Source organism: Saccopteryx leptura, chromosome 1 (assembly GCF_036850995.1).
Source record: "Saccopteryx leptura isolate mSacLep1 chromosome 1, mSacLep1_pri_phased_curated, whole genome shotgun sequence".
Classification (NCBI taxonomy): Eukaryota; Metazoa; Chordata; class Mammalia; order Chiroptera; family Emballonuridae; genus Saccopteryx; species Saccopteryx leptura.
This window is the reverse complement of record NC_089503.1, coordinates 251,829,957-251,854,191: the sequence shown is the minus strand read 5'-3', so window position 1 is coordinate 251,854,191 and position 24,235 is coordinate 251,829,957. Positions and strand designations below refer to the sequence as shown.

Below are 24,235 nucleotides of genomic sequence, written 5' to 3'. Positions count from 1 at the left end.
AACGCGAACTTTAAAAAGGGCGGAGCCTCGCGGGCGGTGCTTAACCCCGCCCCTGGTTTTTCCCGGATCTCTGACGCTGCAAGACTACAGTTCCCGCCCACGGCCACGCCTCTGCGGGGAAAGCTGCAGCCACCGCCCACCCCACCCTACCCCACGCCCGGGGCTACCCGCGCCCAGCTGACATCTGGGGGCCCTTTCTCCACTCGCGGTTTCCTGCCTCCCTTCCGTTCCGACAGCACAAACCGCTGCCCCACCCAGCTCTCTCTCCCCGGGTGCCCTGGGAATTACAACTCTCACCCCTCCCCCAAAGCATCCATGATCCGCGACCCCCGTGCCCACCCCCACAAACATCCTGGACGCGTGACTCGCCATCACGGACTCAAAAATCAGAAGCCACCAGTACTATGATCATGCACAAGAATTAATTTAATGGGTAAAAACATTAAATTATCACATTTTTCCATAAAGCTTAATAAATAGAATCTTTTTTTAATGCTGTACAAGAGACTGGAAAACAAACTTCCAACAAAATATGAATGAACTCATACTATATTTTTATTTATTTGGAACTACCCCCTCCCCGATCCTCAAAAATAGTGTGCACACTTGAGGACTCTCTCTGGGTACAGTCAGCCAAAGTTGCCAGGTTCCAGGAGCCCTGGAAGCAATGACCTCACTCTAGGGCTGAGGCTTTAAACCCTCTGCCGTTGGGACTCATCTGCAGCCCCAGCCGTCTGGGGCATGGAGGAAACTGAACCGTTTAGGTGGCTGTTGCCTACAGGAGCCCTTCTCTCCAAACACACAAAAGAGAAAAACAAATGAGAAATGCCCCTTAAACACACACCCCATAAATCAATACCAACAAGCCACAAACTGATGCCCCTCCACCTTTGGCAGTGGGCAGGAGGAGTGAAAAGAGAAAGTGTTTCTTTCCTCTTCTGAGATAGAACCCAGCTGGGTTCTGTTGCTGGAGTGGGTGGTCCCAGGTCACAGTGGTGCTGCCATGTGCCCCTGAAGTATGTCCATGAGATCCTGAGCTCCTCTCCCTTGAGCCAGCTCTAGGGGTGTGAGCCCCCTGGTATCCCTGTGATGGAGATCAGACTCAGCAGCTAGGAAGCTGACAACAGCTGTGTGGCCCTCTTGTACTGCCAGATGGATGGGGAGCGCTCCTGTGTTATCAGGTGCATTGACATCGGCACCATGCTCTACCAAAACCTTCAGTGTGTCGAGGAATCCAGTGCGAGCTGCATCATGGGCTGGAGTGGTGCCAGAGACGTCCTGGACATTGGGACTGGCACCTTGCTTCAGGAGCTCCAGGGCGATGGTGGCGCTGCCAAACATCATGACCTGTGCAGGGACAGAGTGCAGGGGGTCCTCAAGGGAGGGGTTCTAGGAAAAAGCATCACTGGAGAGAGGGGTCATTCAGAAATAAAGAACACCTAAGATGAAGTCCTCTGGAGAGTGAAAAAAGCCCAGGGAACACAAGCCCCCAGGAAGCTGTCTGAGGTCCCAGAAGCCCTAAAATAGGGACTCCCCAAGAAACGAGTCACCCCCCCAGGATACTACATGCCCCCCCAAATGTAGAAAATCACCAGAAAATATAAACCTCCATCCAGGAAATTGGTCACATAAAATGAGAACTGTTCCCTAAAGAACTTGACAGCCTTCTCAAGGGAAAAGAGATGACCAGGAAATCTGAAACCACTTCTCCAATAAATAACCCCACTCATATAATCAGAATGTCACCCAGAGCACCTGAACCCCTCAAAACATGGGGTTCCCTTTTAAAATGACTCCCAAGGAACAGGGACTACCATGCAATCTGTAACTGTTCCCTCATTGCCCCCCCCCCCCCGTAATATACCAGGAATCTGAAAAAAACTCAAGAATGGAGATCACCCACTCCCCCCCCCCCCAAAGAAACGAGACACCTTTCAGATAACTCTCTAGATAACAAGAAAACGCCTAAGAGACATAAATCCCTCCTCCAGTGATGGGATCTCCCCATAGAAGCCCAGAGAAACCAGAGTCGTCCCCATAAAATCGGTATCCAAAGAAGCTGAACCCTCACTGATGGAATAAGAATCTCCCCAGGGAAACTGACTCCCCAGCACTCAGAAAGCAAGAAATACACCAAAAATGGAAAGCCTTCCCTCCCTCCATCCTAGTCCCATTCACCACCCACCTACGAAAGGGGATATCAGGGAGTAACGTCAGACCAGAAATGGAGGACCGGATCCCAGTCGGCCACCACCGGGCCAGGAGACTTGGGGGAAGGAGTCTAGGACCCCAGTTCTCTCCCGGCTCTGCCGCCCGGCCTCGCTGAGGGACAGTCCAGCCTCACCTGCAGCGCCGTCTTGCCAAAGCGATTCAGGGCGTCGGGGTGCACCAGCTCGCGGCGCAGAAGGCGGCGCACCTCCTGCACATCGCCCCGGGCCGCGGCCCCGCTTAGCCGGTCGCCGGCGCGGACCTCCTCCAGCAGCATGTCGACACTGGCGGCCTGAGAAGCCCCCCGCCCCACCCCGGCGCGGTCAGGACAGGAAAAACCACCGACGCAGGTCCTAACAGCCCTCCCGCAGAGCGCCCAGCCTGCACAAGGATTCCAGCCGAGCTCGCCAGTCCAGGGCTCCGGGACGACCCCCACCCTCCCGGCCGGCTCCTCCCCTCTGTCAGCCGCGAGGGGCTGGGAACCAGACCCAACCCTCCACAGCCCGCAGGGGGCCCGGTCTCCGCCCAACTCACCCTCACTCCTCCTCTACGGGCGGGGTCTCTTCTGAGCAGACGCCGCCGACGCGGCAGCCGAGCAGTCCGCCAGGGGGCGGAGCGGGCGTGCTCTAGGCCCCGCCTCGAACGCGGTGGATTTGTTTTCTTACAAACTCGCTATAGTGTAGCCCAGCCGCGCTGTCCGTCGCGCGACCCTGAGGCGCCCCACCCACGCGTCTAGTACAGCCAATAGCTACGCGTTGCCGGGGAGGGTTTGAACTCCGGCTCGGGCGGTGCCGTTCCTGATTGGCCAAGCCGCAGCGATTGGTGGCCCGCCAACAATGGCGGGGTTTTCGGTTTTTCAAATGCTCCTGGTGAGCGGGAGAGAAGGCCGGTTTAACTGACCCAAGAAAGGTCGGGGTAGCGTGGCGCGGGCTGCTCCAGGACCTCGGCACCTCCGTGGGGGAGGGGAGCAGGGTTGGGGCCGCCCAGTCCAGGGTTCCACCATTCAGCTACGCGTTGTTTATTTTCCCTTACGGGGCAGGGAGCTTTTTATTTCATTCATTTCACCTACCATGAGCAGAAACCGTTCCCAACACTGGGGAGCACACATTCGAGCACCTAAATAATTGAAAATAGCGTTAAGCGCCCTGAAGGAAATAAAACGGGGAAACGAGGGTGGGTAAGAAAGAAATCTCGTTCTGATTGAGCCAGTCTTAAGCACAGCAAGGGGCGAGGAGGAACGTTCACGCTGCAGCTGTCACGTGGTTGAACCTGGGAGGTGGCTCTTACGGAGGCCTTCATGCAGACATCTATTAAGCACCTACTATGTAATAGGCGAGCAACCGTTTAGGGCAGGAGAGGACAATAATTAAATCTTTTCAGAGTAGCAAACGCTAAGGAGCTGATAAAACGGGATAAATAATAATTTGTTGGGAAAGGAAGGCCATTGAAATAAGAGATCAGCCTGACCTGTGGTGGCGCAGTGGGATAAAGCATTGACCTGTAACGCTGAGGTCGTCGGTTCGAAACCCTGCACTTGCCCGGTCAAGGCACATATGGGAGTTGATGCTTCCTGCTCCTCTCCCTTCTCTCTCTCACTCTCTCTCCTCTCTATAGTGAATAAATAAATAAATAAATAAAAACTAAAAAAAAAAAATAGAGATCAGAGAGAACCACCCTGAGTTGGTGACACTGATTTTAGACCTGAAGACCTGGGAAGGAATCGCTGGATATCTAAGGAAATGCATGTCAGATCGAGGCCACTATAGATGCAAAAGCCCTGAGGTGGCAGTGTGCCTGGTGTATTCAGGAAGAGCGAGATATAGAGGGGGAGGAAGTGAGGAGCAGGTAGGTGGGATGGGTAGGGCAGATCAGCCTGGTGAGTGGTGGTGAGGACTTAAATAGCAAGATGGGAAGCATGGTAGGTTCTGAGCAGGAGTCAGGATCTGACTTAGAAGTTAACAGGCGCCCTCTAAGCGGCAATGAGGGGAACTGACTGGTGGGGGAGGAAGTCCCGATCCAGGAGGAAGCAGCTGTGCTAGCTGAGATGAGATATGATGACCAGGGCTGAGGAATGGATGTGTGTTGCCCACTCCCATCCCTGCAGTAAAGGACGTCCCTGCCACCCCCAGTTCCCAGACAAGAAGCACATACATAGCAGCTAAATCAATCTTTTTAATGCCATCCTAAAACTCAGAAGAGTATGGCCAGTGGGGCCTCTGGGCTCAGCAGCTGTGAAGGAGAAGGGGCTCAGACACCCACTAAGGCAGGTAACTGCAAGAAGGCACTCCTGAAGGATCTTTCAAGCCCTTCCTCTTTCTTCAAAAAAAAAAGGTGGAAGAGCAGGAGCTGGGAGGCAGGGAGAGGGTCCCTACCAGTCTATGGGTAAAGGACAAGACAGGGAGGAGGCCAGGTGCTGGGAGCAGAAAGCAAGAAACTGCTAACCCAACAGGGGCCTGCTCACACACACATTCCCCACCTTCCTTCCATCTCTCTAGTCTGCAGTCAGGACCTAGGGAGAGGGAGGCCCATGTTCTAAGCCCCTACCTCATCTCCCTTCTAGCTGGTTCGAAGTTGATAATCTGCAAGAAAACAATAAGCAGGGACCATCTCAGAACTGGAGAAAGGACACAGAAGGACAGTCCCCTCCAATCCTTCCCTAGCCCCACTGTTCATGATCAACCCTGCCAGGAAGTTTCAAGGCTGAGGATGGGGTCAAACACAGGGACTATACCCATAGCAACAAGCCTGTTCATAGCACCCAGGAACTGGAAAACTGCCCCCATTTTAAAGATGGGCAAATCAAAGCCCAGAATGGCATGGTGACAAAGACAGGATAGGCCTGTTGAGTTTTGGAGCCTTCTTAGTAAAAATTATCAAAGTTCCAAGACCATCCCCATTTGTATCATCCCCTTGACCCCCTCATCCAAGGGAACTGGGCTGCCTTACCACCGCTCTGGGTGATGTAGCGGACCCAGGGCAGGGCCTGGTAACCACTTTTCTCAATGATCTTCATATATCGGACCTGGAAGGAAATGAAAGGAAGTGACCAGGCCAGGGAGATGGCTTGCTGGGACCAGGGGAATATATGTGACACAACTTAGGGGAATAAGATGGCACAGGCGGGGAGTAATAATGTGACATGGCTTGGAGCAAAGATGAAGCGTGGGCAGTGGAAGTGGGGGAAAGGAAGGTGGTCCAGGACAGTGGTCCAGAAAGACATGTCACAGTTTTGGGGGTATGAGGTGGCACAGGCCAAGGGTATGGTGAATAGCTTGTGGATAGGAGAGAAACGGAAGTAAACAAGCCAGTAGGGAAAAGGTGGCACAAAGCAGAAGGAGAGGAGACCAAGGCTGAGAGCAGAAGAGGCAACACTGTTCTGAGGAAAAGATAAGTTTGACTACAGAGAAGACGTGACCCAGGCCAGGGAACAAAGGTGGCCTGAGACAAGAAATGGGGGAGAAGGGAACTACTGAGGTAGAAGAGAAGAGCCACACCACTCACTTCCCTCACCTGAATCCCGGAGACAGTGAAATAGGGGATCTCAAACTTGACCCCAATGGGGGGCCGGCCTTCTTCCTCCTCTTTTTCCACACTGGGGAGGCCAAAGTGGGCACGCATCAGGTACTCCTTGCCCCCCTAAAAGTATATGGGGCCATGAGACACATTGAGGGGTCCCCTATACACCCCAGACCATCCTCACAACAGCCCCTGGAGCAGGTCCAACTCTCAGCCCATTTTACAGACAAGAAAGGCTTCTGGCCAAGACTCACAGCTAAAGCTTCTGACTGCACAGCCTGGTTGGAAGGTGGGTGGGGTGATTCTAATGACCATTTCCCATTTATCAGGCCCTGATGACCCCCCCCCCCAGATTCCAGGGACCGACCAAATCCTCCATGAACCCAAGAATGTGGGTAACGTAATCCTGCCTATTTCAGATGGGCAAACTGAGGCTCCACAAGGAAAAGAAGGCTTTCCAAGGTCATTGAGCTCAGAGAAGCAAGAGTGAGGTAGGAATCTGAACCCAAGGCTGGTTTCCTCCAGACCTGGGGGTAGGGGAAGCTTAACTGCCATGTTGGCCTGATGTTCAGCTTTATTACACCCCCACCAAGAACACAACCATGTGCAGGCAGATGTGGTCCTCGAATGATTCTTCACCTGGCCTTCATGCAGTCAGAGTGGATCCCCCTAGATCCCCACCCCTCTCCAGTGCTCACCGGGAAAGACTTAATACTCCAAATCACAATGTTCTTCTCGGGCACGTATTTGGCACTACCCACACTGGTCTTGAAGCGTGGAGAGTCAGCATCGCTGGGTACTGGCACAGATATCTCCACACCATTGGCCACCGACTGCTTTTTAAACTGTCCCTTGGCCTGTTGGGGGAGAGAATGTGTAGTAGGAGGAATTAGCTCATGGATTCTACAACTATTCACCAAGCCTTTTCCATATGCCATCTCATCGAGTGCCTCCATTATCCTGCCCAATTTACAGATGAGAAAAACAGAGGCATAGCCTGACCAGGTGGTGGCGCAGTGGATAGAGAGTCGGACTGGGACACAGAAGACCCAGGTTCGAAGCCCCAAGGTCGCCCGCTTGAGCGCAGGCTCATCTGGTTTGAGAAAGACTCACAGCTTGAGCCCCAAGGTCGCTGGCTTGAGCAAGGGGTCATTTGGCTGCTGTAGCCCCCGGGTCAAGGCACATATAAGAAAGCAATCAGTGAACAATGAAAGTGCCACAACAAAGAATTGATGCGTCTCATCTCTCTCCCTTCCTATCTGTCTGTCCCTATTTGTCCCTCTCTTGGTCTCTGTCACAAAAACAAACAAACAAATAAATAAATAATAAAAATTCAAAAAAAAACCCCCAAAAACAGAGGCACAGAAAAGTTGAAGCAGGCAGGCGCCATGTCGGGCTGCAAAGGTGGCAAGAAGCCCCTGAAGGAGCCCAAGAAACAGGCCAAGGAGATGGATGAGATAAGGCATTCAAGCAGAAGCAAAAAGAGGAGCAGAAGAAACTTGAAGAGCTAAAAGTGAAGGCCACGGGGAAAGGCCTTCCTGGCCACAGGTGGAATTAAGAAATCTGGCAAAAAGTGAGCTGTTCCTTGAGCCTGGGGCAATGGTGATCCTTAACTCCATTTCTGTTTGAATATCTGGATTCCCCATCATAACATCTCTTGCCACCTATAGCTGGAATGAAGTGTTGTCTTGAAGCCTGTTGTATATTTAAGAATAAACTTTTGTAAAAGAATGATAATAACAATCATGCAGTGGCTCGTTCATCTCTTTAGTTCTTCTTGCTCTGCCATTTCAGCCTTAGCTGTGCGGTCAGAGAAAACCCAGCCAGAATCCTGTCAAAGTGTGTTCTTCAGTCTTTGTATTGGGTTGGGGAATAAGTTCGTAGCGTTTTTACCGAAGACTTTTATTTAAACAAAAAACAATAATTATATCAATAAGTTAATCAATTATATATTCGCCGTTGCTGTTTACAACCTCTTCCCACCTCTCGACCAATTTGTTGATGCCGTTCTGCCAAAAATCGCCTGGTCTGGTGTCAAAGAAGTTGTTGAGCCAGTTTTTAAGGACCTCTTTGTTATCGAAGGTAACGCCCTTCATATGGTTTGACAGGGAGCGGAAAAGATGGTAATCGGTCGGTGCAAGGTCCGGAGAATTCGGCGGATGCTGAAGGACCTCCCATTCGAGCTCTTGGAGTGCGGCTTTGACGACTTGTGCAACATGGGGCCTGGCGTTGTCGTGAAGGAGTATGGTTTGACCATGTCGATCAGGCCTTTTCAGTCGAATAGCCTCATTCACGCGGTGTAGCTGGGCAATGTAGAGCTCCTTGTTGACCGTGGCATTCTTTTCGAGCATTTCCCAGTTCTTCATCGAATTCAGAAGGCCTTCCGCTGCGGCATGTGTCATTGACGTCAAAGTCGCCATTTTTGAACTTTGCAAACCATTTCCGTGCTGTAGACTCGCCTATGACACCTTCTCCATACTCGTCGCAAATGTCCCGGGCTGCTTCGGCAGCTTTTTGACCTCGATGAAAAGCAAAGAAGAGCAGGTGTCGAAAATGTTGATTTTTGCCTCCTGGGTATTCCATTTCTAAGCCTCAAAACTAATAAAAAATTAAATAACTCAAAAATACAATTAACATAGTTTTGTAGAGCAGAAAGAGTTTTATCGACTGAATACTTACCCTTTGCCAAACAGCAAACAAATAGTTGTAAAATAAAAGAAAATATAAAAACGCTATGAACTTATTCCCCAACCCAAATATTACCCCAAATTCTGTGCCACCTGGAATTAAACAAACTCATTTGAAAAAAAAAAAGAAAAAGAGAAGTTAAGGCATTTTCCTAGAGACATACAGCCAACAAGTGGCAGAGCTGGGGTCCACACCCATGACACTTCAGAGGCCCTATCCTTGGTGACTTCCATTTGGAAAATGACACCCTTGAACCCATAAAAGGTGTTTTTATTTGATAGTGGCATTTATTGAGCCCCTGCCATGTGCCAGGCCCCATGTCAGGCACTTAATCATCCCACTGATTCTCTAAAGTAGGACCTATTCCTAAGGACCATTGTGCAAGAGACTGAGGCACAAAGAGAAAGGGCACTTTGACCAAGTCATATAGCTGGCAACTGGAACAGTAGGGACTCAAACTGAGCCTGCATCCTCAACCATTGCATACCCTCCTTGCAGATAAACGAAGAAGTTACAATCCTATATTTATATCTAGAAATGTGTGACACAGGACAAGTGTTTAACACAAAGATTCTAAGTGTTCCATGTGTGGTAGCCAGCATTACGATTACTACTATTATTTATTCATTTGGGGAGGGATATTTGAGGCAGAGGACCTGGAGGTAAATGGTGAGGGAGGGCGTTTTCTTCTCTGTGAGATACCAGCTTCATAGCCCCTTTCCACTTCCTGCCTGCAGAGATGGGGACACTGAGGAGCATCAGGACCCTCCCTGGTGACCATCTGCAGTGTAACCTAACTCCTCTGAGACCCCAAAAGCAGGAACAAAGTCAAATCTAAGAACACAGACTCCTAAGGCAAGCCGTTAAGTTCAATGTGGGGAAGCCCCTTCCTAGATGAATGACATCTTAATCCCCTGGGCCTCAGTTTCCCCATCTGTAAAAGAGGGCTAAACTATAAGCTCTGGAGAAGTTCTTGCTTGGGGCACCAGGACATGAGCTAGAGCTGTTTATGGCAATTAGAGCCAGAATAGCCAAGAACTGAAAAAAACCCATGCGAGAGAATGAAGAGATATAGAAGATTTCCCTGGTGGAATATTCTACAGCTACAGAAATGGATACACTAAGTTATTACATCTGCAATTAATCTTATTTATTTATTTATTTATTTATTTATTTTAGTGAGAGGAGGGGAGGCAGAGACAGACTCCTGAATGTGCCCTGACTGGGATCCACCCGGCAAGCCCACTAGCGGGCAATGCTCTGCTCATCTGGGGCCCTTGCCCCGTTGCAACCAAGCCATTTTTTAAATTTTTTTAGCACCTGAGGCGAAGGCCATGGAGACATCCTCAGTGCCTGGGTCCAATTCGCTCTAACTGAGCCTTGGATGCAGAAGGGGAGGAGAAGAGAGAGAGAGCAGCAGGAGAGGAGGAGGAGCGAGAGAGAGAGAGAGAAAAGAAGCGAGAAGGGGAGGAGTGAAGAAAAAGATGGACGCTTCTCCTGTTTGCCCTGACCAGAAATCAAACCTGAGACTTCCACATGCTGGGCCGACACTCTACCACTGAGTCAACTGGCCAGGGCCTATTTACTGATTTTAGAGAGAGAGAGAGGAAGGGAGAGAGATAGAAACATTGGTCTGTTCTTGTATGTGCCTTGACCAGGGATCTAATGCACAACCTCAGTGCTTTGGAACTAAGTTCTTTTTTTTTTTTTCAGGGACAGAGAGAGAGAGAGTCAGAGAAAGGGATAGATAGGGACAGACAGACAGGAATGGAGAGAGATGAGAAGCATCAATCATCAGGTTCTCATTGCGACACCTTAGTTGTTCATTGATTGCCTTCTCATATGTGCCTTGACTGCGGGCCTTCAGCAGACCGAGTGACCCCTTGCTCGAGCCAGCAACCTTGGGTCCAAGTTGGTGAGCTATTTGCTCAAGCCAGATGAGCCTGCACTCAAGCTGGCGACCTCGGGGTCTCGAACCTGGGTCCTCCGCATCCCAGTCTGACACTCTATTCACTGTGCACCGCCTGGTCAGGCTGGAACGAAGTTCTTAACCAACAAAATCATCTGACCAGGGCCAGAAGTCATCTTAAAAATCAACATTACATAGCCTGACCAGGCAGTGGCGCAGTGGATAAAGCGTCGAACTGGGATGCAGAAAGACCCAGGTTTGAGACCCCGAGGTTGCCAGCTTCAGTGCGGGCTCATCTGGTTTGAGCAAAAGCTCACCAGCTTCGACCCAAAGTGGCTGGCTCGAGGAAGGGGTCACTAGGTTTGCTGAAGGCCCGCAGTCAAGGCATATATGAGAAAGCGATCAATGAACAACTAAGGTGTCGCAATGCGCAACAAAAAACTAATGATTGATGCTTCTCATCTCTTCGATCCTGTCTGTCCCTGTCTATCTCTCTCTCTCTGTCTCTGTAAAAATAATAATAATAAATAAATAAATAAATAAATAAATAAATAAATAAATAAATAAAAATTATTTTTAAAAAAATCAACATTACATAGCCTGACTGGTGGTGGCACAGTGGATAGAGAATCGACCTGGGATGCTGAGGTCCCAGGTGAAACCCCGAAGTCACTGGCTTGAGCGTGGGCTCATCTGGCTTGAGTTCAGGCTCACCAGCTTGAGTGCAGGGTCACCGGCTTGAGTGTAGGATCATCAAAATGATCCTATGGTCACTGGCTTGAAGCCCAAGGTCGCTGGCTTGAGCAAGGGGTCCCTGGGTTGGCTTGAGCCGCTGCTCCCCGCCACACACATCAAGACACTATGAGAAGCAATCAATGAACAACTAAAATGCCACAATGCTTCTCATCTCTCTCCCTTCTTGTCTCTCTCCTTCTCTCTCACTCTCTCAATTAAAAATAAAAATTACATGAACAAAGTAAGTTATACACAAAATCATATAGCCTGAGTCCACTGATATGAAGGTCAGAAACTGGCAGAACAAAATTTGTGGTTACATATGTGGGTAGCAAAATTATAAAGTAAAGCAAAGAGGCCCTGGCCAGTTGACTCAGTGTTAGAGCGTCAGCGAGGCACGTGGATGCTCTGGGTTCGATGCCCAATCAGGGCACACAGGAGAGTGACTATGTGCTTCTCCCCTCCTCCCCACCTCTTTCTCTCTGTCTTTTCCCCTCCTACAGCCATGGCTAGATTGGTTTGAGCACATTGGCCCCAGGCGCTAAGGATGGCTCTGTGGAGTCCCCACCTCAGATGCTAAAAAATAGCTCAGTTGCGAGCATGGCCCCAGAGGGGTTGCCAGGTGGAACCCGGTCAGGATGCATGTGGGAGTCTGTCTCTCTATTTCCCCTTCTCTCACTTAGAAGAGAAGAGAAAGAAAAAAAGAAAGAGAGAGAAATAAAGAGAGAAAATATATCATTTTCATAACATTCAAGGTTGTGATGACCACTAGGCAAGGGGAGAGCAGGAATTTGGGCAGGAACATGTGGAGATTTAGAGGCTCTGGTCAAGTATATTTGAATAAGCTGGGTACTTAATTATGCTTTAAATAATGTAACTGTACTATGTTTATGTATATTTAGTAAGAAAGTAAGTTAAATATGTAAGTAAAACAGATCATATATCAGATGGTGATATGTAATAGGAGAAAAAATAGTGCAAAGAAGGGAGGTGGAGAATGCTAGGGAGGTACAATTCAGGGAAGTAAATCAGGGAAGTCCTCTTTGAGGAGGTGACATTTAAGCAAAAAGCTTAAGGAGACTCATACACTTGGGTGAGTAGGAGCGGAGTGATGCAGGGAAAGGGAACAGCCAGTAGAAAGGCTCTGCAGAGGTCAAGGAACCCATGCCCCGCATACCTGGGAACCAGGAAAAAGACCAGCATGGCTGGAGGAAAATGAACCAGGAGGGAGGTGGGAGATGAGATGAGATTGGTGAAGGAGCAGGAGGGGCAGATCAAGCACTGTGAGTAACTGTTCATCCACGCACCTTGACCATGATCTCTACGCGGCTATGGGAAAACTTCTCAATGACAGACTCAATCCAGATCAGCGGCTTGACCTGCAGACAGAGGAAGGAAGAGTTCTGGGAGGTTCTGGAGTCAACTCTCCTAACCTGCCATGGGGCTTGATCCTGCCTCACCTGGGTGCTGAGGCGGTAGGACATCAGCTCGAAATCGCCATCCGGCGGGATAAAGGAAATGGTGCGGTCATTGTCAAAACGAGAGAGTCGCACACACTGGTGAAATTTCACATCTTCCAGTTCCACAGACTTGTTCTTGCTCCCTGAAACTCAGAGCCAAGCATGCAGGATGACTCTGGGGGCCAGGGCATGGTACCTACCCATACCTTAATTGTCCATTGCTGTCATCACCCCCCATTTTACAGATGAGGAAACAGAGGCCCAGAATTGATGAGTAACTAGCCCAGTCACCCAGCTAGCCAGGAGCAGAACAAGGATCTGAACCCAGGGAACCTGACTCTCACTGTCAGGATTTTAAATACAATGCTATTCTGTCTCCTAGGATAGCCTAGAACAGGGGTCCCCAAACTTTTTGCACAGGGGGCCAGTTCACTGTCCCTCAGACCATTGGAGGGCCAGACTATAAAAAAAACTATGAACAAATCCCTATGCACACTGCACATATCTTATTTTAAAGTAAAAAAACAAAACAGGAACAAATACAATATTTAAAGTAAAGAACAAGTAAATTTAAATCAATAAACTGACCAGTATTTCAATGGGAACTACGGGCCTGCTTTTGGCTAATGAGATGGTCAATGTCCGGTTCCATATTTGTCACTGCTATATGTAACAAGTGATGTGACATGCTTCCGGAGCCGTGAGGCGTGCATCCCACGTCACTGGAAGTAGTACTGTATGTGAGTGATGCCATGCTTTGCGTCTCTCACTGACCACCAATGAAAAAGGTACCCCTTCCGGAAGTGCGGCGGGGGCCGGATAAATGGCCTCAGGGGGCCGCATGTGGCCCGCGGGCCGTAGTTTGGGGACCCCTGGCCTAGAACATCAGCTCCATGGAGGAGCAGGAAGGCCAGGATTTGTCTTTTTCTTCACTGCCCTATCCTTGCGCCTGGCAATAAGGAAACATTTGCTCAATGAGCCAGCAGCTGTAGTGTTGCCCATGACCAGCAGAGGGGGCACAAGTGCTTATTTCAAAACTGGTAGCAATTCTCTGGGGCCCCAAATGTGGAGGGGGTCTCCATCTCCCCCATTAGCACCACTCCAGACACTTACGGCCAGTGAGCTCAAAGAGCACGCGATCATTGAGGCCAAGCCGCAGCTCTGGCATTCCTGACAGAAACACCTTGAGCTTGATGGTACCCACAATCTCGCTCAGCAAGACACTGCCATTGGCATTGACCTGAGAATGCACACACGGGGATTGGGGATCAGCAAACAGAGGTCCCCCTCTCCTGCTCCCAGACTGTGGCAGGGGTGAGGCAAAGTCATGGGGGCTCACCAGCAGGTTGACAGATTCTATGACATCAATAAAAACCTCATTCTTCTTGTATTTGATGCCCTCGGAGCGCCAAGACACAGCATTGGTGACGGTGGGTGGCACCCTTGACTTGCCTGTCTCCAGCTTGTTGCCCTGCTGCGTGATATACCTGTCAGGACAGCAGAGAGATGAGCAGGTAGACCCAGGGACACTTCCCAGGCCCTCTTCGACTTCCTTCCACCATAATATGCACTGTGGTTGCTGCCTTGGCCCACTTACTCCTGCAAAATCTTGCTGTCAGTGGTCTGAGGGAAGCCAAAGTCCATAAGCTCATCCAGCAGCTCATAGACGATGACAAAGTTGTCCCGGATGCTCTCCTCCTCCAGCTCCTTGAAGTATTCGGAGAATACCTGGGGGTGTGGGGAACAGACACCCACAGAGGTGTAGCTGGTGTAGCCATAGGCTAGGTCTCCACTGATCCACCCAGTCATCCAACAAGCAATTACTGAGTGGCTACATTGTATGCTGGGACACTAACAGTGAACAAAACTCACAGGATTCCTGCCCTCAGAGAAAAGTCTAGCAGGGGAACTAGACTGGTAGCAGATCCAATATAATCCAACGTGTTGGGTGCAATAAAAGAAAACACAAGGAAAGCAGGAGCCCAGAAGTGAAGAGGTCCAGAAAACTTCCTGGAGAAATTAGAACCCTTCCTTTTTTTTCCCCTCCCTCCCTCCCTCCTTCCCTCCCTCCCTCCCTCCCTCCCTCCCTTCCTTCCTTCCTCCCTCCCTCCCTCCTTCCCTTCTTTCCTCCCCCCTCCCCCCTCCCTCCCTTCCCTTCTTCCTTCCTCCCTTTCTTTTTTTTTATGGACCATGAATTCCTGAATATCTGGTGATGTCACAGACCCGCCTCAGAATAAGGTGTGTGAGTATATAATATAAAATACACAGGATGGCAAAGGAAACCTGTTACATAGAAATATGACTAAGATCTTGGACTTTCTAGATTCTATCCATAGTAGCCTGGAAGATTGGGGACCCCGAGTTAAGAGCCCCTGGTAATTAGTAGGCATAACCACAGAAGAGAACCTGTTAGTTATAAACATTGAACAGCCCTCCATCCCTTGACCTCACTGGCCTTTCTATTCCTATCTCAGGACCTTTGTATATGCTGTCCCCTCTGCCTGGAACACTTATCCTTAAGCTTGCCTCACAGAGGGCTGCTTATCATTCAGGCCTTGGCTCAAATGTCACCACCTCAGTGAAGCCAGTTCTCATCTCCCCATGAGTATCATGCTATGGTGAGACCAGCATCTCAGTCACCGACTTAATCTCCTTTTGTTTAATTTCCTTTATGCCCTTTAACTCCTCAGAATAGAGGAATCTGTCTAATGCATAGCTGTATCTTCTCTATGCCTGGCAGAAAGATAAATTAATAACTATTTCTTGTTTGTTGAAAAGTGCTGACTGAGCACCTTCTCAGTCAGTGAGAATGGCATTTCTAAGAGCTCAATAAATCATGATACGATTTTATAACATCAGTGACAATGCTAACAACAATACCAAAATTTTATTGAGTACTTAGTATATACTGAGCCCTGTCTTAGGCACTTTAGAGGTAAGAATTTTATTATTTTGTATAACAACCCTGAGGTACGACTTGTTGTAACCCCCAATTTAGAGGTGCAGAGAGAAGTGTTTTGCTCAAGGTCACACAGCCAGAAAGCAAGGAAAGCTAGGATTAGAACCCAATTCACTCTGGCACAGATTTGAGCAATTACACCACCTCAGAGACCCCCTTGGTTCCTGCCCTATAAGGAGACATGATCCCATAGCAGCCAGTGAGGACACTGGGTGATAGGGCTTTAATGGGGGCACCCCCAGGGAGGTCAGACAAAGCTTCTTAGGGAAAATAGATCCTGAAAGAGGTAGGCAAGACAAGATCAATTGGCCAATGGGAGATCAGGACCTACCTCCACTGTCTTGTAGAGGAAGGAGTACACGAGTGAGGCATTGGCGTTCTTCAGTGTGGTGGCCACCACTGTGGGCAGCGAGGTTAAGGAAAAGGTGCCATTTTGCAAGGGCTCAAAGGGAGCACAGAACCTGACCCCCCTCCTGTCCCCATCAAATCTTCCCACCCTATTTCTACCCACCCCCATCTCCCCAGCCTGAGTCCCCACTGATGTACTATGCAACTCCTATCCTTAGCCCACCCTCTCTGGGCCTGAGCTGTCACCACCCCAGTCCCCCAGAGACCAAAGCTGTGGCTGGATACAGTAGAGGTTGCTGTGTTTGATCCATAGGAAGTGAACCCGGCCATGGCTTAGCAGTGGGGCCAGGGCGCCCTCCTCCTCCTGCTGCATGAGCAGAGGCATAAAGTGCTCTATCTCACTCATGGCCACATCACCCTTGTAGTTGCGACTGATCAGGGGCTGAGGGTGAGCAGAGAAGGCACAGTCACCACTGGGATCCATGGACCCTCCACCCAGGGCCATCAGAGTGCTTGGTTCTCACTCTACTTCCTGGCCCAGAGCTTAAGCAAGGTTATGCCTCTCTGCACCTCAGTTTCCTCCTCTGTGAAATTGGCACAAGATAATAACAGCTAGTATGTTCAGAGCCCTCACTAAGGTCCAAGTCATGTTCTACTAAAGACAGGATAGTCCAGGCCCTGGTTGGTTTGCTCAGTGGTAGAGCGTCCGCCTGGCGTGTAGGAGTCCCGGGTTCGATTCCCAGCCAGGGCACACAGGAGAGGCACCCACCTGCTTCTCCACCCTTCCCTTTCTCCTCTCTCTCTATCTCTCTCTTCCCCTCCTGCAGCCAAGGCTCCATTGGAGTAAAGTTGGCCCCAGGTGCTGAGGATGGCTCCATGGCCTCTGCTTCAGGTGCTAAAATGGCTCCAGTTGCAACAGAGAAACGCCCCAGATGCGCAGAGCATCGCCCCCTAGTGGGCATGCTGGGTGGATCCCTGGCCGGTTCATGCGGGAGTCTGTCTCTCTGCCTCCCCGCTCCTCACCCTCACTTCAAAAAAATACAAAAAATAAAATAAAAAAAGACTGGATATTCCATACTCTCCCACATCTTTCTTCCCTCTCAGGCATACATCTCCTAAACTCTAAGGGTCCCCCATGAGACTTGCAACCAGGGAGCAATGGGCAGTGGCAGCTTATCCTGGACTAATCCCCTCAATTTATCTCCAAGACCCCTTTTTCTCTGACTTTTCAGTGAATCAACAGCACCCCTGCCTTGGCTCACTTATTTTACTATGACTTTTATTTCTCAGTGAGACAAAGCAGCCCACCTAGGCACATTTGTTTTCTAAAACATTTCTAGGGAGCCAAAGTAGCCCTGTATAGGCTCTTTCCTGATGCTTCTTCTACCCTAATCCTAAACTCTTCCTTGTTTCACTGTCCCAGCTTTAATAAATGTACTTTCAAAACAACAACAACAAAAACAAACACTGGACTTTTGCTTGCTGATTTAGCTTTCACCACAACCCTGTGAGGTGGGTGTCATTGTAACCTCCATTTTACAGATAGGGACATTGCGGTAGAAACCATGTTCATAATAAGTGGGAAATCAGGAATTGGACCAAGTGACCTGGCTCCAAAAGTCCTGCTCTTGCCAGGGCAAGGTAGGGGTGACCAAAGGTAAGAAGGAAGGATGAAAGGAAGAATAGATTATAGAAAGAAAAAGAAAGATTGTAGAAGAAAGAAAGAAAGAAAATTAAGATTATGCCAAGAATGAAAGAAAATAAAAAAGAAAGAAAAGGTAAGATTATGCCAAAAAGAGAAAAAGAAAAGAAAAATTATGATGCCCATATATCTCTTTCAGCCTGGCAGGTAGTAAGCAGTCAATAATAACAGTACCTACTTGGTGAGGTTGTTTTAGTCCAATGTTTAGAACTGAGAGGGCAAACACCTTAGCTCTCAGTATTATTACAAAGAATATTATTTCCCCATCACTCTTATTACTGCTATTGAATGACAAGAGAAATGAGAGAGGGCTCCGGAAAGGGACAAGGCAGCCATAAAGGGGAATTAGGGACCCCGGCCCTGCTGTCTTCCCCAAATATTAATACTGTGGATGAGGATGGTGATAGAAGGAACAATTTCAATTGGTCAACCACCTAATGTTTGCAGCAGGCCTACTGTGCTAAGTAGTTTAACACTAGCTTTGGGTTGTATTAATTGTTATGGTTGGGGACCTCTGCTATTCCTTTTTTTTTTTTTTTTTTTTTTTTTTTTTTTGCTATTCATTTTTACAGATAGTGCGACTAAGGATCAGAGAGGCAAAGCCCCTTGCCCCAAGCAAGCAGCTGGTAAACAGCGCTGGTGGGATAGAACCCAAGACTCCGCGGGATTGCGGAAGGAGGTGTTCCCCCGTTCTCCAGGCTATCTGGGACTTTCCTGCCTCCAAGGAGGGGAGCCCCTAGGTACGGGGTTGTGCAACCTCACCTGTCCATCACCCACCCCCACGCCCAGCCTCACCCTGCCCTTGACATCGAGAATGAAGACTGCCGAGGCAGACATGGTGGCTGCCAGAGGACCCAGGAGGCCAGGAGGGAGGGCAGAAGACGACGGTGGCGCCGCTTCCTTCTTCCTGCGGAAGCGCCCGCGCGCAGGTGAGCGCCCAGGTGAGCGCGTCTTAAAGGGGAGGCCGCCAGGTGAGCGGCGCTGTCAGGGAACGAATAGACGCTGAGGGGAATGAAAGGAGCAGGATATCGGACCCGGGAGCTACACCGCCTCACTTTCCCTTCGCACCCAGGAGTACTGATCAGAAGAGTTCCCAAACTAACCATCTATCCGTCGGTCCGTCCGCCCATTCATCCATCCATCCATCCATCCATCCATTCACTCTGTCTCTCCCACGCACATGTCAGCACCAATAGGGCAGGTACTTTGTCCTTTTCATGTATGTGTTCCCAGTGCCCAACCTGGTACTCAATAATATTTTCCCAAATCATTTCTTCTTTCCCTTCTTCATACAACAAATATTTATGAATTATTCTTTAACTCAAATATTTACTCACTAGTACATTCTTTCATTCAGTGACAGAAACTGTGACTTGCACTGTGAGTAGGGCAAATGTAGCTGCTTTTATTATTATTCCTAATGGTATTTTTCTTGTTTTTTGTTTTTTTATTTTATTTATTTATTTTGGAGAGGGGAGAGAGAGAAGAGAAAAGGGAGGAGCAGGAAGCATCAACTCCCGTATGTACCTTGACCAGGCAACTGGGGTTTCGAACAGGCGACCTCATTATTCCAAGTTGACATTTTACCCACTGCACCATCACAGGTCAGGCCCTAATGGTATTCTTATTCATTGAAAAAATATTTATAAGAAGTGCTCACGACCTGGCCAGTAACTCAGTTCGTTTGAGTGTTGTCAGGATACACTAAGATTGCAGTTCCATCCCCAGTCAAGGCACATACAAGAATCAACCAGTGAATGCATAAATAAGTGGAACAACAGATCTATCTCTATCTCTCTCTCCCTCTCTCTCTAAAATCAATCAATAATAATAAAAAAAAAGAAGTGCTCGACCCTGGCCGGTTGTCTCAGTGGTAGAGTGTCAGCAGGGCATGTGAATATCCTGGATTCAATTCCCCATCAGGGCACACAGAAGAAGCAACCATCTACTTCTCCACCACTCCACCCCATCTCTGTCTCTCTCTCCCCCACCAGCAGCCATAGCTCGATTGGTTCAAGCGCATTGGCCAGAGCTCTGAGGATGGCTCTGTGGAGCCTCGTCCTCAGGCACTAAAAATAGCTTGGTTGCGAGCATGGCCTCAGATGGGCAGAACATCAGCTCCAGACAGGGATTGCTAGGTGGATCCTGGTCGGGGTGCATGCAGGACTCTGTCTCTATATCTCCCCTCCTCTCACTAGGAAAAGAAAATGGAAAAAAAATTTTTTTTTAAAAGTGCTTACTTCAGTAGCATATTATTTTACTATAGTAATTATGATACTATTCATTAACAAACATTTTTGAACACCTATTGTGTTCTAAACGAGACAAATAGAAGGTGCTTTCCTTATGATAATGATTATGTTAATGATAATGATACTGTTAATATTTCACTCAGTGGGTGAGTATGGAGTGACTCCTGTGGTGCTCTGAATGGAGACAAAGACAATGCCACTTCACTGCTCTTGCTCTATGGAAGGTGAGAGACACACAACACAAAATTCCCAAAGCAAGATGATCCCTGGAGAGGATGGGAGTGAAGAAGGCGACTGTACTGTCAGCAGGGGGGGGTGCATTGGGGAATAAGTGGGGGCTGTGTGCAGGGAGATCAGAGAAAGAGCTGACCTTTGAAAATTTCCACCACAACCTAATGAATGGGGATAACCCAAGAGGAAGGCTACCAGTGCAGAACCTGGCACAACGCTGGCACTAGTATAACTTTTATTGTTGTTTCTGTGTGCTTGTTGAGCGGGTTGGCTCTGGAGACAGCTGCTTGGACTCAAGTCCTGGGTCTGCTACTGGCCAGGGTCTGGGTGGCCTTGGTCACCTGGCCTCCCCTGCCTGGATCTCGGTTTGCACATTCATGAAATAATTGCACTTTCCTAATTAAATTATAGCTGATTGCATGAGTTCTTACACATAACATGATGCTTGGGACTGTGCCTGGGATGTAGCCAATGCTTAATAATATTATTTTTACTATTTAAAAAAATGTTTTTTAAGTGAAAGGAGCAGAGATCAAGAGACAGACTCCCACATGCGCCCCAACTGGAAACCACCGGGCAAGCCCCATTTGGGGCCATTACCCATACTCAAACCCATACTCAAACCAGTCAATCAAGCCAGGGGCTGCAAGAAGGGAAGAAAGAGAAGGAGCAAAGGGAAGGAAAGAGAAACAGATGGTCACTTCTCGTGTATACCCTGACTGGGGATTGAACCCAGGATTTGTGCACGCTGGGCTGATGCTCTATCCACCAAGCCAAACAGCCAGGACCTAGTTTTTAAAAATTTTAAAGATTTTATTTATTAATTTTAGGGGGGGAGAGAGAGAGAGAGTATTATCAACTTGTTTCACTTTAGTTGTTTATTTATTGCTTCTCCTATGTGCCTTTACCTGGCAAGCCCAGCGATTCAAACCGGCAACCTCAGTGTTGCAGGTCATGCTCTATCCAAGTAGAGAAAAAGAAAGGGTCCAGGGCACAGGTCCTGCTGGGAAAAAAGTGAAAAGTACATTGGTCAACTCGAGAGTGAGTTGTTTTTTATTATTATTTACTATATGGCAGTTAAGAGCACAAGAGCTGGGTTTGAATCCTGACTGCACCATTGGCTATGGGGCTTTGGGTTAGTGATTGCACCTCTATGCTTCAGTCTCCCCTTCTGTTAAATAGGCATAACAGCCTGACCAGGCGGTGGCGCAGTGGATAGAGCGTCAGACTGGGATGCAGAGGACCCAGGTTCGAGACCCCGAGGTCACCAGCTTGAGCGCAGGCTCATCTGGTTTGAGCAAAAGCCCACCAGCTTGAACCCAAGGTCACTGGCTCAAGCAAGGGGTTACTCAGTCTGCTGAAGGCCCATGGTCAAGGCACATATGAGAAAGCAATCAATGAACAACTAAGGTGTTGCAATGCTCAATGAAAAACTAATGATTGATGCTTCTCATCTCTCCCCGTTCCTGTCTGTTTGTCCCTGTCTATCCCTCTTTCTGACTCACTCTCTATCTCTGTAAAAAATAAATAAATAAATAAATAAATAGGCATAACAGCTGTGGTGCTGCTTCCACAGGCTGTGCTCTGCGTTTCTGGGCACAACTCATGCCCGGCACAGCACCTAGGCTCCCTACTCATCAACTACTGCCGACCAGGGTTGTACTGCATGATTGTGTGTGATTTGGGCTGCTGGGAAATTTGGGGGAGGAGGGAAGAAAATGGGAAATTTAATCTCATCCTGGCTGGAAGCAATTCTGCTTCACAGAGAGAGGGAAGATCCTGCAGGCCTCTAGGGGAGACATTCAGCTCTGTCTTGGATCTCATCCCTCATTCCCCAAACCTGGCCCCAGACTGGAGTGAGTATCCCTTGGACTGAAGTGAGTATCCCTTCAGGGGACTTGAGGGAGGAAAGAGAGGGGGAAGCAGCTATCTGAACTGCCCAATCCCCCTCCACTGGCAACTAACATCAGCAATTACACAATCATGAGGGCAGTAGTGCACATTCATTGGGCCTTTATCTTCCAACACTTCTTCATGTCTGTTATTTTTCCTGTGTTTGACTCTGATCTTCCCAACTACAGTTTTCTTGATAATTCAGGACCTGAGGGGAAGTCCTTCTTGTCTTCTTATGTTAGAAGAAGCAGAGGAAGAGTGAGCTGAAGCCACCCATCCAAGACCACAGAGCCTGGAGGCAGTCAAGTCAGAATTTGAATCTCTGAGTCTTGGCAAGCCAGGTTCCAGCCTTCACTCAGATTCTCTCCTGCATTGTGGGGTACAAGTATTGCTATTACTAAGAATATCTCAAGCTTATATGTTGTTTCCTCAGTGGAATCCTCAGTGGAATCCTCAGTGGAGCTATGCTTTGAATTAGGGAAGCCTATTATCTCCATTTGACAGATAGGAAAACTGCAGCTCAGAGAGTGACTTGCACAGTCACCTGCCAGCAGTTGCAGAGCTGGAATTCTAGTCCTACAAACCCCAAGATTTTATGCTGCCTCATTCTCAAGAAGAAGGTATCTTTATTTATTTTTTTTATTTATTTATTCATTTTAGAAAGGAGAGAGAGAGAGACAGAGAGAGAGAATGGGGGGAGGAGCAGGAAACATCAACTCCCATATGTGCCTTGACCAGGCAAGCCCAGGGTTTCGAACCGGTGACCTCAGCATTTCCAGGTCGACACTTTATCCACTGCGCCACCATAGGTCAGGCACAATAAGGTATCTTCTATTTGTTTTAAAACTTTTTATTGCCACAAGAAGGTATCTTTTATTTATTTTAAAACTTTTTATTGCCTGACCTGTGGTGGCGCAGTGGATAAAGCATCGACCTGGAAATGCTGAGGTCGCCGGTTCGATACCCTGGGCTTGCCTGGTCAAGGCACATATGGGAGTTGATGTTTCCTGCTCCTCCCCCCCCATTCTCTCTCTCTGTCTCTCTCTCTCTTCTCTCTCTCTCTCCTTTCTAAAATGAATAAATAGGCCCTGGCCAGTTGGCTCAGTGGTAGAGCATCGGCCTGGTGTGCAGGAGTCCCGGGTTCGATTCCCGGCCAGGGCACACAGGAGAGGCGCCCACCTGCTTCTCCATCCCTCCCCCTCTCCTTCCTCTCTGTCTCTCTCTTCCCCTCCCGCAGCCGAGGCTCCATTGGAACAAAAGATGGCCCGGGCGCTGGGGATGGCTCCTTGGCCTCTTCCCCAGGCGCTAGAGTGGCTCTGGTTGCAACAGAGCGACGCCCCAGATGGGCAGAGCATCGCCCCCTGGTGGGCGTGCCGGGTAGATCCCGGTCCGGCGCATGCGGGAGTCTGTCTGTCTCCCCGTTTCCAGCTTCAGAAAAAACCACTTTTTATTGATTGATTAATTTTTTTTTAGAGAGAGAGGAATATCAATTTGTTGTTCCACTTATTTATGCATTTATTGGTTGATTTTTGTATTTGCCCTGATTGGGGAATCAAACCACAACCTTAGTGTAGGGGGATAATACTCAAACCAACTGAGCTACCTGGCCAGGGCTGTGCTGCCTGATTCTCAAATAGAGGTTTCCTCCATGATCCTACCAGACCCCTGTTCAGAAGGTAATCCAGGGAGTTTTGGGAGCTGCCAATCTCTCACCCCAGCCCTGGCATTACTAAACCTTGCAAGGGTCCCTCTCCTGGGGCCCTGTGATGTTTTCAGGCAGTAAATAGAACCCAAAAGCCTGTGCCAGGTGCCCTGGAATCTGAAACTCAAGTCCTATTTGGATGAAAAATTCATGAGCCCTAAAGCTTCAGAGAACAGAGCATCTCTGTGTGAATAGCTGCCCCACCTCAGCTGCAACTTCCCTTGTCCCCAGGACCCGTGGCCTTGCCCCAGTTCCTCCTAAGTACCTACAGCCTGCCTAGGTTTCCCTGAGGGACCTGCTTCTAGCACCCCATTCAATCACTTCTCTACACCACTAATGGAATCTCTCTAAAACTCACAGTCCCTACCACCTTCCCTCACACTCATAGCTCTCCATTGCCCTGAGCTGCCCAGCCTGGCACAGTCAGACCCCTGCTAACCTGTCCCATGAGGCACCACTTGAATCGTTGCCCTTCCCTAATTTCAATCCCTCTCTCTCTTTCTCTCTTTCCTCTGGCACCTGCCCCACCAGTGCATGCCTGCCCCTTTTTGCTTTCTCCACATCATTCTTGTTCAGCTTTTAGGCCTCCTCTTCAGGAAGCCCTCTCTGACCTCTGAACCCATGTCTAGGTC

The 24,235-nt window shown here is 48.9% G+C and overlaps 2 protein-coding genes and 1 pseudogene across 4 annotated transcripts; 1 reads left to right on the top strand and 2 right to left on the bottom strand.

Moving 5' to 3' along the window:
• Positions 1–412: 412 nt before the first annotated feature.
• Positions 413–2,834, bottom strand: CDKN2D (cyclin dependent kinase inhibitor 2D). Its single transcript, XM_066361018.1, has 3 exons — positions 2,743–2,834; positions 2,345–2,500; positions 413–1,347 (listed from the first exon to the last, which is right to left on the bottom strand). Exons 2-3 carry the CDS (start codon positions 2,483–2,485, stop codon positions 988–990), a joined length of 501 nt encoding a protein of 166 aa, XP_066217115.1. The 5' UTR covers positions 2,486–2,500; positions 2,743–2,834; the 3' UTR covers positions 413–987.
• A 1,528-nt stretch (positions 2,835–4,362) lies between these two features.
• Positions 4,363–18,426, bottom strand: AP1M2 (adaptor related protein complex 1 subunit mu 2). 3 transcript variants are annotated; one of them, XM_066361016.1, is made up of 12 exons: positions 18,321–18,426; positions 16,109–16,265; positions 15,807–15,874; positions 14,114–14,244; positions 13,856–14,003; positions 13,630–13,756; positions 12,517–12,665; positions 12,364–12,435; positions 6,423–6,581; positions 5,719–5,844; positions 5,155–5,230; positions 4,363–4,787 (listed from the first exon to the last, which is right to left on the bottom strand). In XM_066361016.1, exons 1-12 carry the CDS (start codon positions 18,360–18,362, stop codon positions 4,765–4,767), a joined length of 1,278 nt encoding a protein of 425 aa, XP_066217113.1. In that variant the 5' UTR covers positions 18,363–18,426; the 3' UTR covers positions 4,363–4,764. The 3 variants fall into 3 exon arrangements, with proteins under 3 accessions (XP_066217113.1, XP_066217114.1, XP_066217112.1); XM_066361017.1 differs by having other exon boundaries at positions 12,517–12,659; XM_066361015.1 differs by having other exon boundaries at positions 12,517–12,659; positions 13,630–14,003.
• LOC136389218 (translation machinery-associated protein 7-like) lies at positions 7,113–7,301 on the top strand (annotated as a pseudogene).
• Positions 18,427–24,235: the final 5,809 nt, after the last annotated feature.

Coding starts and splice junctions, on each gene's coding strand:
- CDKN2D (XM_066361018.1), bottom strand. CDS start 2,485: ATGCTGCTGGAGGAGGTCCGCGCCGGCGACCGGCTAAGCGGGGCCGCG. Junction 1,348..2,344: donor TTGGCAAGACGGCGCTGCAG/GTGAGGCTGGAC, acceptor GTCCCTGCACAG/GTCATGATGTTTGGCAGCGC.
- AP1M2 (XM_066361015.1), bottom strand. CDS start 18,362: ATGTCTGCCTCGGCAGTCTTCATTCTCGATGTCAAGGGCAGG. Junction 12,436..12,516: donor CCTACCGCCTCAGCACCCAG/GTGAGGCAGGAT, acceptor CTCTGTCTGCAG/GTCAAGCCGCTGATCTGGAT. Junction 5,845..6,422: donor GGAGTATTAAGTCTTTCCCG/GTGAGCACTGGA, acceptor ATATACTTTTAG/GGGGGCAAGGAGTACCTGAT.